General features: G+C 39.0%; 1 protein-coding gene across 1 annotated transcript in view; it reads left to right on the forward strand.

The window, feature by feature from the left end:
- Nucleotides 1-15,116, forward strand: part of LOC109036079 (uncharacterized) — a 43,630-nt gene that overhangs the window by 4,840 nt on the left and 23,674 nt on the right. The window contains exons 2-7 of the mRNA XM_019050003.2: nucleotides 6,262-6,380; nucleotides 7,502-7,747; nucleotides 10,349-10,552; nucleotides 11,104-11,236; nucleotides 11,911-12,014; nucleotides 12,872-13,316. Of these exons, the coding sequence (XP_018905548.2) occupies nucleotides 6,262-6,380; nucleotides 7,502-7,747; nucleotides 10,349-10,552; nucleotides 11,104-11,236; nucleotides 11,911-12,014; nucleotides 12,872-13,316 (1,251 nt within the window). The remainder of the gene's footprint in view (nucleotides 1-6,261; nucleotides 6,381-7,501; nucleotides 7,748-10,348; nucleotides 10,553-11,103; nucleotides 11,237-11,910; nucleotides 12,015-12,871; nucleotides 13,317-15,116) is intronic.

Consider the following 15,116-nt stretch of genomic DNA (forward strand, 5'->3'; position numbering starts at 1 on the left):
CTGGCTGGTCCTAATTTCGAGATATTGCAATTTGAAGTTTGCACAGTAAATGCTAGTTTTCTACTGATTTTGATCCGCTTTTTTATTCATGTGTTCATTGAATCGATGTTGATCAGTTCACGTTTTTATTTTTCGTTCGATTCATGTCGCAATCGAATACATACCCTCTCGTTACATGCCGATTATCCATCATACTTTTTTTTACTGAACAATTCGCCTTCTGCTGCGTCTGCGGCAATTTTTGTTACGAATATGTTGTGTGTGCTGATTTCAGCGCATTACATACTCGACTCTCTGAAGGCGTTTCATGTGTGCAAGTAGCGCCATTTGTCGGAGAACGAACGAAGCAGAGATTGAGCGTCACTTCTGTTGTTCTCCGACAGATTGCGCTACTTGCGCACATGAAACGCCTTCAGAGAGTCGAGTATGTAATGACGCTGAAATCAGCACGCACAACATATTCGTAACAACAATTGCTGCAGACGCAGCAGAAGGCGAATTGCTCAGTTAAAAAAAAAAAAAAGTATGATGGATAATCTGCATGTAACGAGAGGGTATGTATTCGATCGCGACATGAATCGAACGAAAAATAAAAACGTGAACCGATCAACACCGATTCAATGGACACATGAAGAAAAAAGCGGATCAAAATCAGTACGTAGTATAAAACTAGCATTTACTATGCGAATTTCAAGTTTCAATATCTCGAAATTAGGATCAGCCAGAATTTTGAGTTTTTGCGATTTTAAGTCCACACGCACCTTCCTTAGACTCATCCCCTGCAAACCGTTTTTCGGTCATTTTTGCCGCATTTTTTCCCTTCAAGATCCCCGTGAGCAGTGGCGATTCTTCATAGATGGCAACACTATAGTTTCTCCTGAATTTAAATGCATGCAAAACAATCGATCCTTGGCGAGGCTCATATATGGTGTCTAGTTCTTTAAAAACCGGGAAAAACCGGGATTCATCAGGGAATGAAAATTTACCGGGAAAATCAGAGGAAAATCAAGTAATTTGTTCCAGAAACCGGGAAAATCAGGGAATTTGTTCCCGAAACCGGCAATGATGTAGAAGCTTTCATTGACCAGATAATATCAACATTAGGAACAATTTTTTAATTAAAATTTTGAATGTGCGCCAAAGAAATGGCTGTAAGATTATTCATATTTGGACCGAGTTATTAAGCAGAAAGGAACCAAGCCACATCAGCTGATGCCAAATTTAACTGGGCAATTTAATGAAAACTGTTGTGCGGATTTTCGTGCAAATTTCAGTGAATTTTCTCCACAGTGCGAGGCAAATTCCTTAAAATTTTCAAAGAAATCCGCACAAACGTTCCCTCGTAAAAAATGAAATTGCCCAGTTAAAATTGGCAATAGCTGACGTGGCTTGGTTCCTTTCTGTTAAACGCGGTCCATTTGAAACTCTGGAAAATTATTTTCCTTTCCCCAAGAAAACCCCGGGAAAGTGGGAGAAAACTTCGGTTTCTCATCCAGGAATGAGCTCCTGAAAATCAGGGAAAAATCTTGCCATGCTTCCCCGTTGGCAAAAAAGTCGTGGGGGCGTTGCGGAACTTTCGGATCATCCTGTAGAGCAGTCGCAAAGTTGCGCCGAAATGAAAACGCGAGCGCGGGAGGCGCCGGGGCGGGGAGAGGAGGGAGGAGGGGGTGGGGAAATAAAAAAAGCTGAAAAGCCAATTGATGAGCGGCCGCGGCCTTATTATCTCGACAAACGACGGCGGAGATAACTACTACAATGTCTCCGCTCCATCCTTGCATGAATGAGCTGAAAATCATCGCTTTTCCCCCAATTAAACTCGTATTAAATATGCTGATTTTATCGCCCCACCCGACAACCTTGCTCCGCGTGCGACCGCGCTTCGCGGTGAATCGATCGACCCGCCGTTTAAACCCGTGGACAGGATCGATTATCGAGATTCACGTTGATAATCGATTGTTTATCGTAGTTTTAAACAGGGAGAGGATTGCTATTCGAGAGGATCGATTGGGAGGCGTAGTGAAACAGTGAATCCGAATCCCGATCCGCGGCTTAAACCGTCCTCCGCGCTGAGGGAGAAACGTCGAATGAGCATTCAGATGTTGCCGCATTTCTTACAGTAAAAAAATGATTTCCAGGGTAACATCTGGATATTTTTCTTCCAATTTTTCTGGGAATTATATTCGCAGTATGATATTTAGTGTCGAAAAATTTCAAGGAGGAATACCAGGGTGTCTACAAGGTTGGAATTTCTGGAAAGTCCGGAAATAGTAATGCTTTTGTAAGGGCGGTCCGGCAGTACTGAAAAAGTGCGGAAAATCCACTAAAAGTTCCAGAATTTTTTTTTAATTTTCTGTCATTTTTGTCGCAATTTCAAATTTTTTTAATTTATCTAATTTCGGCAAATGGAGGCACTGTAGAAGTACTTATTTTTGACCAGCCTGTTTTAGTAGACACCCTGAATACGCATTTGAATCAGTGAGTTCGAAAACACACCAACTCGGGTTTTTTTTCGATTTTCACTTTTTTACGGTTTAGTAACACTTATGGATAGAAGCATCTCCTTGCAAAAGGAAATTTCGAAATTGCAACCGGAAGTGCTCGAAACAGCGACGGGAAAAAGGGAAAACTCGAAGTATTTTATTGGAGAAACCAATTTTTGGCCATTTCAAGGGAAACGGGTGACCATCCGATTTTGCGGTTTTCTTTTTTCGGTTCAGTATAGCTTGTACCAACATGTTATCTAAATATTCAAGCGTTATTTAGGTCAACAAATATACATTTTTCAGGGCAGACTATGAAAAATCAGTATCTGAAAGTCGGTGAGAACGAAAACACACCAACTCGGAAATTTTTAAAAGCTTAATTCTCTGACATCAAACATGGTGTACCTATCGATTTCAACTTGGTGCTTTACAAAGTCTGCAAGTACTTGTCCTTTGGTACCAAAAAGGTTTTTCTCAAACTAACTTCTTCGCCCGCTGCGCAGTTTTAGATGTTTCCTGAACAATTTTTTTTTCCGAGTTGGTCTGTTTTCGAACTCACTGATTCAAATGTCAGATCAATCGATTTATCGTGTAGCACGCCACGCCACTGCCTCTGAAGTAATTTTTATTTCGGGGGAAATTCGGCAACAGCTGAAGGCGTATACGGGGTTCTTCCTACGGCTACGGCAGTATGTGGCTGGTAGGCAGCAGCCCCCAAGGTTGACACTCAATACTCCACAGGATCGGGAGCAGGAGAGCTCGAGCGAACGAGCGAGCGAGCGAGCGAGCGGTAGTAGTTGTCGAAGCCGAAACGACGAAACGATTCCGCGGTCTCCGATATGCCTCGCTTTTGTCGCCGCACAGTCCAACCAGTGTTCAAATTGATAGACAAAGCAATAGACAAAGAGCATTCTCTTAATAGTATGTAATTAGTATGGAACGATCCTATCGGTCAATGGAGATGTTGCCTGTGTGAGGGATTTGCGATTTAACCATTGATTCTTATTTAAAAGTTCGCGAGAAACACGATGGTGCCACCGGTTTTCTCTGAAATTAACTCCCCAGCTCAAAAAAAGCTCTCAACTTGAGGCCAAAATGGAGGGGATATCCCACCCTACCCTGAGAGTCCACCTCTACATCAGGACAAACTCCCCATGCAAAGATAGGGAGCAAATACATTAGCAGTGATGCCGTGTTTTCAGTTTCGGAGTCCCCAAATAAAGTGGCAGCACTGTCAATGTATTTGCTCCCTATTTTTGCATGGAGAGTTTGTTTTGATGTAGACGTGGACTCTCAGGATAGCGTGGGATATCCCCTCCATTTTGACCTCAACTTGAGAGCTTTTTTTTTTAGCCTGGGAGTTGATTTCAGAGAAAACCAGTGGCACCATCGTGTGCCTCGCGAACTTTTACATAAGAATCAATGGTCATATCGCAAATTCCTTACACATGCAACATCCCCACGCACTAGCATAAAAATTCGCAGTTTCAATCAGAAGTTTCTTGTCCGAATTCTCTCGCCGACGCGTACTATTGTGTGTCGGCACGCTTCTCGCTTGCATCACGCACCGCGGATCGCTACCGTTCGCGCTCGAAGCTAGGAGGGGGAGGGGGGGTGCCCTTCAAGTACTTTTACAGGATCGTCATTCCAACCGGAAGAAGTGGTCGGGGGAGGGGGGGAGATAAGTCGTCGGTAGGAGACGATATTTTCAAGGGCGTCATTAGAGTCAAATTTTAGGTGAACGGGAGGGGGGGGGGAGTACTTAGGTGAGGCAAAACCGCAAAATCTACTAAGGAGGGACGTAACATTTTTGGGGAGGGGTAGGGGAGGTTGCGAAAGTCTCCAAATATCCTCCTCTTCTAAGGTTGGACTTCATTTGGACTTCATTTTGCAATTCGGAACTAAAATTGCTGGCTCATCCGTAAAGACACTTATGTACTCAGAAAAATTGATTGTAGATACGTTGTTTCTGAACTGAGTCAGATATTATAGTTCCGAATTGCAAAATGTAGTCCATTTAGCAATCAGGAACTAAAATAACTGGCTCACCTGCAGAAACACTTATGTGCTTACGGAAACTACCGGCACACGGGTTGTTTTTAAATTAATCCAGAAATTGTAGTTCCAGACTGCAAAATATAGTTAAATTGATCAAATTGTTCCCAGAAAAGTCAACTTCAATTTCCGGGGGCGAAAGCCTTTCGGAAGTAGCCAAATAGTCTGCATTTTGCCATTGGGAATTGCAATTTCTCGTTCATCCGTAAAAACACGTATTGGCATAGGGGAGCGAATTGCACATACGATGTTTCATAACTGAGCCAGAAATTGTAAATCCTAATTACAGAATGTAGTCCAAATTTGTTTGGAGGTGAAAGGAAGGAGCGATAAACTTCAAAATGCCTCCATTAATTGGACTCCATTTTGCAATTAGGAACTCCAAACCCTGGCTCATTCGTACATACACTTATGCGCATACAGAAACTAATGATTCATACGTCGTTTCTAAACCGAGCCTGAATTTGTAGCTTCCAAATGCAAAATGTGGTCCATTTGATCAAAATCTACCGAAAAAGTCCCATTTTAATTTTCAAAGGGACGGGTGCTTTTATCATGGCCGGATTTACCTACTTGCCGCCCATGGGCCGCCTGTATTTTGCCGCCCTCTTCTCATTCATTTTGAAACATCACTAAAAACCATCAAGTGAACGTGCCGGAGGGAGAAGGGTGCATAAGATGCGTTCACTCGTGTTGGACACATTTTTCGCGTAAGCCCTGTCAACACTACTAGCAAAAGTTCACGGAACTTCGCGCGAAAGTTCAGTTCCGTAAACCTATCTCTGTGGGGACAAGGCCTTTCATTTGTAAGAAATGAACTAAAAAATTAAGAGAGAACAAACATAAATGTGGTTTAATAATTTTAACTTCCACCGCCGTGCCGCGCTGACCACACTGTGTTTGGCGCAATGCGTGAAGTATTCATGTAGTCTTGTAGGCACTGTGCGTTTCACGCCGCGCCGACCGCTGTTGACCGTACTGTGTTTGACGCAATGTGTGAAGTATTCATGCAGTCTCGTAGGCGCTAATATGTGTTACATGCCGACCGCCGCGTCGAGGGCTTCTCCTTTTCATCCTAAGTCCTCGTCATCATTTCTCTTTGCGCTGCGCCGCTCCAGGCCAAATTACATGTCTGATTTCTCTCTTAATTCAACTAATTAAAGGTGCGCAGTCTTTTGTATCACCGAAATACGACAAAATTAGAAATTAATGAACTCTCAGGAAATGAGAGATTTTGTCACCTTTTCTTGTTTGTAATTGTTTTCTGAATCCGATTTTTTTGTACCTGCATTTAAAAAAATTGCAAAATTTGCCGCCCCCTAATTTTGCCGCCATGGGCCGCGGCCCATGTGGCCACCCCCTCAATCCGGCCCTGGCTCTTATCCATTAGTGCCCTGGAAATTTTCCAAGGGGGACCGAACTATCCGTTTACCTCAAAAAATGTCCCACAGATTACACCAGTCATTGTCGACAGATTTCGATGGGTTGCAAATGATTTCCTTGTTGTAAAACAGTGGTTGTTGTGGAATATTTATCACCTCATCAAAAAATTCTGACATGAACATGTGGACAAAGATTTTTGCGGGTCTAATGAAGATCCATTGTTCCTGAAATTCTTACATCACTTATTTAAATTTACAGGCATCACTTTTTGATAATTTTAATCCTCTAGTCAGTATTGTGCTACACCTAGCTTCATTATGCTTATTATTCTGTGTTACAGGTGGTTTTGCTGTAGTTTTTCTCGTCAAGGGCAGCAAAGGAAAGCGTTTTGCCCTTAAGAGATTATTCGTGAATAATGAATATGATTTAAACATCGCAAAGCGAGAAATACAGATAGCAGTAAGTATTTCCGATTCTGCAATATCGTTTCTATTTCCCTGGGAAAATTGTATCTGAAAGGAAGAAACAAATTTATACCTCATGTCCAGGAGCTAGGCAAGAAACGATTAATAAATTACACCATGGACAAGGTCAGCCACTTCAAAGTCAATGGATAGTGGATTCCTAGAATCTTTCAAACTTTAAATTTTTTTTTTTTTTTTTTTTTTTTTTATTTTTACTTTAGTTGCCTTTGGGCACAGGACGTATTTCGATTTTATATTGAAATTCTGAGGCAAAAAAAAAAAAAATAAAATAAAATAAAATGGCAAGAAACAATAATAAATAACACCCTGAACAGGACTAGCCATTTCTAAGTTAATGAATATTGAATTAATTGAATCACGCAAACTTCAAAATTAATGTTGCCAAGCTGTCTTTTTTTTAAAAAAAAAAAAAAAATTATTACCGTAGCCTCCCATGGGTACAGGGCATATTTCAATCTTTTTATTGGAATTCTCAGGCATAAAAAATGAATTATCAAATTTAACTTATCTTTAGTGTCTAACCATGACAGTAAACCAGTCATATAACAGCTTTCTCTACAAGCATTTTTGAATATTATATTCAGGGTTAGCTAAAAATTTTATATTCTCTAGAATTGCAAATTATTCAAAGTTCTTTAATTTGTGCAAACGTGGTTGCAGATGATGGAAAAAATTACCAGGCATGTTCAAGCACTGCATCAGAAGAATTGACTTTAAGTGAATGATTTGGTTGGCTTCTATAAAACATCTTTTTATGCATAAAAAATTCATCTCTTTTTTGGATTTAAAGACTTTCAAGTCTGCATTTTCATCCAACTGATGAGAAGAAAAGTTAGAAATCAGTGGCGTGGCGTGAATTGCGATATATCGATTGTTATGCCATTTAAAGTTATGGGAAAAGATCTGTAAACAGGGTGTTCACAGCAAGCACCTTAATAATCGATTCTTTACCATAGGCTTAAATGGCATACCAATCGATATATTCACGCCACGCCACTGTTAGAAATAATTTTGGTTCCAATATTCAGAGTCATTTTCTGTGTTGCGACGGTGAAGAATTTTGTCACTGATCTAATGCCTTCTCTCTCTTTGCAGAGTAATTTGAACGGCCACAAAAATCTTATCGGATTCGTAGATTCTAGCATTACGCAACAAGGCAATGGTGTGCACGAGGTCCTAATGCTGATGCCGTACTGCAAAACCAATCTCCTGAGCATGATGAACGCCAAACTCCAGTCAGGTTTCACCGAAGCAGAAGTCCTCAAAATCTTCTGTGATGTCTGTGAAGCTGTTTCTAGGCTACACCACTGTCAAACACCCATCATCCATCGGGATTTAAAGGTGCAGCTCATTTTCTTTCAGCTTTCCCTCCCATTTTCTGATTTTTTTGGGGGTAAAAACGTTTGATAAAGAAGAAGGTATACCGATGGTGAAACTCCCAAACCATGTTTCTTGGAAAAAAATTTACATTTTATCAATAAACTTTGACCGAAGCTTTTCGAAGCAAGCGCTTCATCGTCAGGGTCACTAAGTTTAGATCACAAACAAAGTTTATTCTTAAAATGTAAGTTTTTCTTAAAGAAAATATTACAGTATTTCTAGCACTTGGCTACACTCCACTTACCTACTAAAATTCCTTGAAAATTTCAATGAATGATGTGGATTTGTTCGCTCTTTAAAATATTAAATAGGAGCAGAGATTTTAAAACACTGTATACATGATACGTCGTTTGGCGTTTCACCGTCGATACATTTATGGTTGCTGTCCCAATTTGAAATTTATCACAGAGGATAGATAGCAGCTGTGTATATCAAAACTTTTTTTCACCATACCTTTTTTCAAATGTAATTTAAAATTGTGTAAAAACTCTCTTGCACGACGATATGTTATAGAACCAGATGTGTTTTGAACTGTACGGTTCATTATTGTTCACATCGTTGTTTAAATTTAACATATTGGTTAAATGGCAAAAATACAAATGGCATCATCTGTATGATCGAACTTCTATTTTATCTTTGTTAAAAATAATTGTTAATATCTCGTTCTGGAATTGGTTTCCGAACTTCCTGCTGTATGAATAGTTTTCTGCGTAAGAATTGAGGAGTTCTTTGGCATAACCACGTATGACGAAAAATATAGTTGTGAGAAATACGCTATTGAAAGTTTGACAGTGTATATTTTCGAAACTACTCAACCGATTTAAAAAAACTGAAGACTGTTTTAAAGCTCATACTATCTATAATTATTTTACAGAAGCACATGATCCTAAATTAACAGACACTTTTGAGTAAATGAATCTGCTAAATAAATAATTATACGTGGTTTTAACAGAGATCGACTTCGAATGGGTATTTGTCTAATTGATTTTAATTTTTCAGGAGTTAGAGGATAGATGAAAAAAAAAGTAAATGTTAGTATGAATAATGTACCTTGTATTAGGTTCAAATAGTAAACAAGAAGTTTTAATATTCGCTGATATCGTCATCGGAGAGATCAGAGGGCCCTTGCCCATCGTCACCTGGAACGCTGTTTTTGAAAAGGATGTTTAACCAGGTCCTCGCCTCTTCATTCAAAAACTCATAGAGAGCTCTGACATCTGCTATTTTGGCCGGTTTCAAAGGTGGAAGAGTCGCCCGTGGGGGTTTTATGTCCAACTCTTGACGGGTAATATCGGCATTCTTCCAGTACTGGAAGTCCTCAAAATCGGGAGTGTACGTCTTAGAGGCTGAAATAGTTCCGTCTGGCTTGTATTTCAGCATGCAATACTTTTGAAGAGTAAAGCAACTATGCTTCTTCGTCGGTTTTCTCTTAAAAAAAGGACGCAATACAGTTTCCCATTCTTTAAAAAGCGATGGGTCCCACGTGCTCCAATAGGGGAAAGGCTTTTCTCGACTTTTCGCAATGATTTTCAGATACTCAGCAGCAGTCTAAATAATGGGTAATTTTATTACTTTTTTACCGTAAATCCCGAAATTACGATCGCAAATCGAGTAACTGTGCCCGCGAACAGGGTAAACATGCAGTATTTCGACGGCATACACTTCCGAAAACCAAGCACATAAGCAAGAAGTTCTTATTTTGGCCACCACATGCGTCACTGAATAAAATCGCGCGTTTAAATGGCTCACGGTCCATGAGTTCGATCAGAGAACGATACATTAAAGAAATGACAGAATTGGTGTTTTTTTTGGCCTCCGATTCCATACAACCGTACATGAAAGAGTGTGGACAATTGTGCACGTGCACATTAAATATGTAAAACCACAATAAACGTTTATAAAATTGTTTGGTGCAATTTAATTTCGGCACTGGCAAATTTTGCGCATAGTCAAACTCCAGAATAACAGTATTGGGATCACTTTCATACCCCCTGATGAGGTCGTTTTTGAGTTGATTGTACGATTTAACTTTTTCCTTATGCAAATTATACCGAATTTTGCATTCATGATTAGAAAACCAAGTTTACGCGTATACATGGTTTTTCCGGAGAACGTCTCGGATGAGGAGGTGCGTGTGTTCGGACCGGCTTAACCTTAATAATTTTTCATCAGAAACATATACAAACTATTTGTACCAACAGCTCAGAGTCAGAGGATTTAGTAGAACCGATCTCCGAAGAAACGGCGTATACGCGTATACGTGGTTATGCCAAAGAACTCCTCAATTTGAAGAGGAAACATTCAACGTTTTCTTCATGCCAGACCTCATCTAGTCGTCCATCCCGTTAAAATTTTGCCTGAATGGAGATGGTTACATCTGTCGGTGAAAAACAATAAGATGGAATCCATTGTAAAGTATCTATTCATAATATTACCAGTAATACTTTTCTTTGAAAAATAAAGGTTAAATAGATGGTATCATCCTCACTTCATCAATGGTTCACCGTCAAAATTTCCATACTTAAATCCAGCATCACTAATGATTTTTATTTTGTCACTCAGGTCGAGAATATTCTTCTAAACGAATCAGGGAATTATGTATTATGTGATTTTGGTTCCGCCACTGGCAAAGTGCTCAACCCGCAAGTTCAAAACGTTGCCTCAATACAAGAAGAAATCAACAAGTACACGACCTTATCCTACCGAGCTCCGGAAATGGTAGACCTTTACTCAGGAAAGCCGATCACGACCAAAGCAGATGTTTGGGTAAGTTTTCAGTTTTGATAAAGTAGAAAACATCTCCAAGTTCTCACAAACTGATTGTGGCAGACGCACGAGTCGTATAGACTGTAAGTTGGAAATGTAGCCAACGTGCGTTAAATTACTCCTCAATTGTGCTCAAATGAACTTTTTTCCTGTGTATTGAGATTTCCAGTTTTCTGGATTTTAAGGCACATTGACTACATTTCCAACTTACTGTCTATTTGCCAAAGCCAAAGTGCATAAAATCCTCGTTAATGGTGCTCAAATTAGCTTTATTCCTGTGTATTGAGATTTCCCGTTTTCTGGATTTTAAAGCGGGTTCACTACATTTCCAACTTACTGTCTATTTCCGAGTTCTGTCTATAACAATTATCCTCTCGTATTAGTCAAAAAAGTGATTAGTTTCTTATATCATTGTCGATTTTAGAAGAGCTTCATGCCATAAATTTTAAACTAAAATCGTTTTTGAATTTGAATTCCAGCTTATACTGCACGAAACTTTATCATTGGTTTTTTGACGTCTTTTCCTAACATTTAATCCTTTTCTTCCTTAGGCATTGGGATGTCTACTGTACAAGCTGTGTTTCTTCACTCTTCCATTTGGTGAGAGCACATTAGCGATACAAAGCGGACAGTTCACCATCCCTGATAATTCTCCTTTCTCAGCAAAAATGCATTCTCTAATTAGTAAGTACACCGTCTTCGGTTTTTCTTTTAATGTATCAAGGGGACCAATTTGCTCATTAAACATTTATCAAATAATCTGTCTGTTGTATCACTTTTAAAACAGTTAAATATAAGCAAAGATAAAATATCGATGGTGAAACTGCAGGAATGCGTATCTCGGTTTGCGATGTTGCAGATTTCCTGTCATACATCATTTTCTACATCCTAAACTACCAAACGTCATTTTTTTAAAACTTTGGTGATTTTTCTTCTCTATTTGAAGGATAATCCTTGTAAATTTTAAGTCATAATTTTGGTCCAATCTCCTTTCATATGCGAAATTAACAGAGGAAATTTGGAAACTTCGTACCCGGGATATGCATTTTTGCAGCTCTTTCATCACTATACATCCGCATTTGAATTTGTCAGTGAATTGATCATCCTCTTTCATAGCATCAGAAAAGGTTATCCCAATGTTATCATACAGTACAGACTCAATTACTCAAGTAAAATGGAGACATTTTATAGAAATTTCAAGACTAATATCAACTGTTCTCGCTTAGATTATCTTCGTTCTCCTATTTTCTTCCATGTCTGTACATTTTTATCAAATGTATTACTAAAACTTGTTAAGGATCGATATTTCTGAGAAATTTTTGGTACACTAAATGATATCTCTCTTCTTTTAATTTTAGGATACTTATTGGAACCTGACCCAGATAAAAGGCCTGACATATTTCAAGCTTCCTATGTTGCTTTCACAATAGCTGATAAGGAATGTCCCGTTCAAAATTTACATGTAAGTTCCTCGGTGCTTCCCATTTGAATCTCTCGATTGAAGTGCTATTTCATGATTTGAATGTAGCATTCAATTTTTTCGGTACATCAGTGTGAATTATTGATGGTTTGAATCCTGAATTCGATTTAATTTGAATCCTGTATTTTTATCTTTAAATGTGAATCTGAATCCACAGCTGTTTCAGGGAACAAGAAAGTTAGTTTCTTTAAAACTACAAAAATGTTCAGGAATTTTCAGTTTTCAAATGCATTTTTTACTCCGTTGCTTCATTCCTACTGATAACGACTGTTTTACTGTCAAGCTGAGAAAATCACAGGAATTTTGAGAAGACACGATTAAACTTAGAACCATAATACTTGTCGATGTTTAGGGAAGAATGCTGCCTATCTTTAAACTGACAATTGCACTAGACAAAGAAAAAAGTCTGCAATTTTTTTTAATCTTGAGGTTAGATCTGCAATTTTTTCTATTCATTGTAGCGTCATTACAGCGCTCCCATACATAATTAAATAAAACTAATCAGTTTGCTCTCTTCATATCGTAGAATGCGGCAAAGTTCCTAACTCTATTACACCAAAATTGTCAGTCAGGTGGTATTGTTTCATAGCCACTAGATATGATGAATTCCTTCTGAATCTCCTTGCTGCACTTCAGAGAGATCTATAAAATGAAGTTTTTAAAACTTGTATCAAATTTGTTTCAGAACCCAAGTACCTTAAAAAGGTATTTTTATGGGATAAAATGAAGTTTTTAAAACTTGTATAAAATTTTTTTCGGGACCTAAGAACCTTAAGAAGGTATTTTTATGGGAAATTTTTAGTGTTTTTATATGCTGCTAATAACATGATTTATTTCAGAAATCTCCTGTGCCGGATGTCTCAAAACTCTCTCGCCCACTGATGGAATCAGAACTGAAGAGGCAGCAACCTGCAGTCACAAAACCTGTCGCTCCAAAACCAAACGTTGCTCTTCCAGTCGAGGGCACATCTGTGGCACCGCGACAGCGTCCCAAACCACTTTCCAACGTTGGCCTCCTTGGCACATCGCCTACTCCGATCCTCTCCAAACGCAATACAAACCCTTTCCCAGCCCCTGTTGCAGCCTCAGTCGCAGCCCCAATAGCCTCTGCACCCCCATCTCAATCCCCCGAAACCATCCCTCCTCCGCTCACAACCGCTAACCCCCCTCCAGCCGTAGCCTTCCATACAACGTCTTTTCCGGCTACCACATCCACGACACTTTCTTCCAGCGCTCAAACCCTCCCTACAACCACTCAAGATGTTAATCAATTCTTCTCGTCAGGTATTATGTGTTCTTAACTCATTGCAAGTAATTTTATCTGTACATTATAAGGTGGAAAGAATTATGTCACTCTATTAATGGAGTGAATTAGATTATTTTCTGTGGCATTCAAAAGATAATATTGCTGTTACTTTGAATCAACAAGGCGTCTGGAGGTTGGTGAAGTTCAAGAATAGTGAAGAAAGGAGGAGTTGCGTTTTGGGCCTTTTCCGGCCCCACCTGGATTTTGCTAAATGTTTCATATTTTCAAAGTACTAGTTTTAGGTAGACTCTGTGCCAAATATTAGACCGAACGGAGCCCATGCAAGGGCGCAGCAGCGCCTCAAACCCAAAATCCTGGAATCGAAAAACAATTATTTTCGTCGACTTTTTCGACTGTTATCACTCTTCCAGCACATGATTCTTATGTATTTTTTTGCGTACTTTTCGTTTCTGGCCTTTTTAAAGGCCTCCGATAAATTTTAAGGGGCCTTATGGCCCATTGTTGCCATTTTTGGCCCATTTTTAGGGGTTTTTTCCATTTAACACATTCAAAACTCAACTTAATCCAAAAACTGTGTACATTTTTGAAAAGTACGTAAAAAAATGAATAAAAAATGTTCAGTAAAATTTTTTCCTATGTTGCCAAATTTCCGAGAAAATTGGTCCCAAAGTGTCGAAAACGGCAAAAAATCGATAAATCGCCGCGTCTAAGGTTCAAGAAAGTGGAGTACATTTTTCATACTGTACCAGATAACAGCTCTTATCCATCCATACAACATACTAAAATATCATAGTTGTACCTGGATTCCCACGACGTGAAAATTGACCGAGGTGCCGATTTTAGCGGCCTTTTTATACTTGAAGGCAGCTCTTTTGAATGTTTTTCGACCTTAGTCACCCTCTATGGGTGTGTACTATATGTATTTTTCTACGTACTTTTCATATCTGGCCATAAAAATGGCTTCCTGTGAGTTTTAAAAGGCCTAACGGTCCATTGTTGCCAATTTTCACCAATTTTTAGGGGTTTTTTCAAGTTTACGTGTGTGAAACTTAATTTAATCTAGAAACCGTGTACAATTTCGGAAAGAACGTAAAAAAATACATAGAAATGTGATTTGTACCTTTTCCCTACGTTGCCAAATTTTCGAGAAAAATCGTCCTGAAGAGTCAAAAATGCCAAAAATTGGATTAATCATCACGTCGGAGGTTCCAGGAAGTGAATTATGACATTCATGTGGATCGTGGGACACTTTCTCCACGCATTTTCTGTTCTTCGGTATATTTGGCCTGTAGCAAGCATCTTGAGAACCAAGGATTATCTCGAGGTTACAGGAATAAAGAGGTGAACTGGAGTGAAGGATAAAGTAAAAGCACCTTGAGGGCCCGTTTTGTCACGTTCATCTGCGCCATTACATGTTCCTTGAGATGCATTGCAATTTTCCATTTTCGATACGTTATTTGTAGTGAAAAAAAACTCGAAATTCACTTCCTGGAACCTCCGACGTGATGATTAATCCAATTTTTGGCATTTTTGACTCTTCAGGACGATTTTTCTCGAAAATTTGGCAACGTAGGGAAAAGGTACAAATCACATTTCTATGTATTTTTTTACGTTCTTTCCGAAATTGTACACGGTTTCTAGATTAAATTAAGTTTCACACACGTAAACTTGAAAAAACCCCTAAAAATTGGTGAAAATTGGCAACAATGGACCGTTAGGCCTTTTAAAACTCACAGGAAGCCATTTTTATGGCCAGATATGAAAAGTACGTAGAAAAATACATATAGTACACACCCATAGAGGGTGACTAAGGTCGA

The sequence above is a fragment of the Bemisia tabaci genome, chromosome 9, assembly GCF_918797505.1.
Source record: "Bemisia tabaci chromosome 9, PGI_BMITA_v3".
Classification (NCBI taxonomy): Eukaryota; Metazoa; Arthropoda; class Insecta; order Hemiptera; family Aleyrodidae; genus Bemisia; species Bemisia tabaci.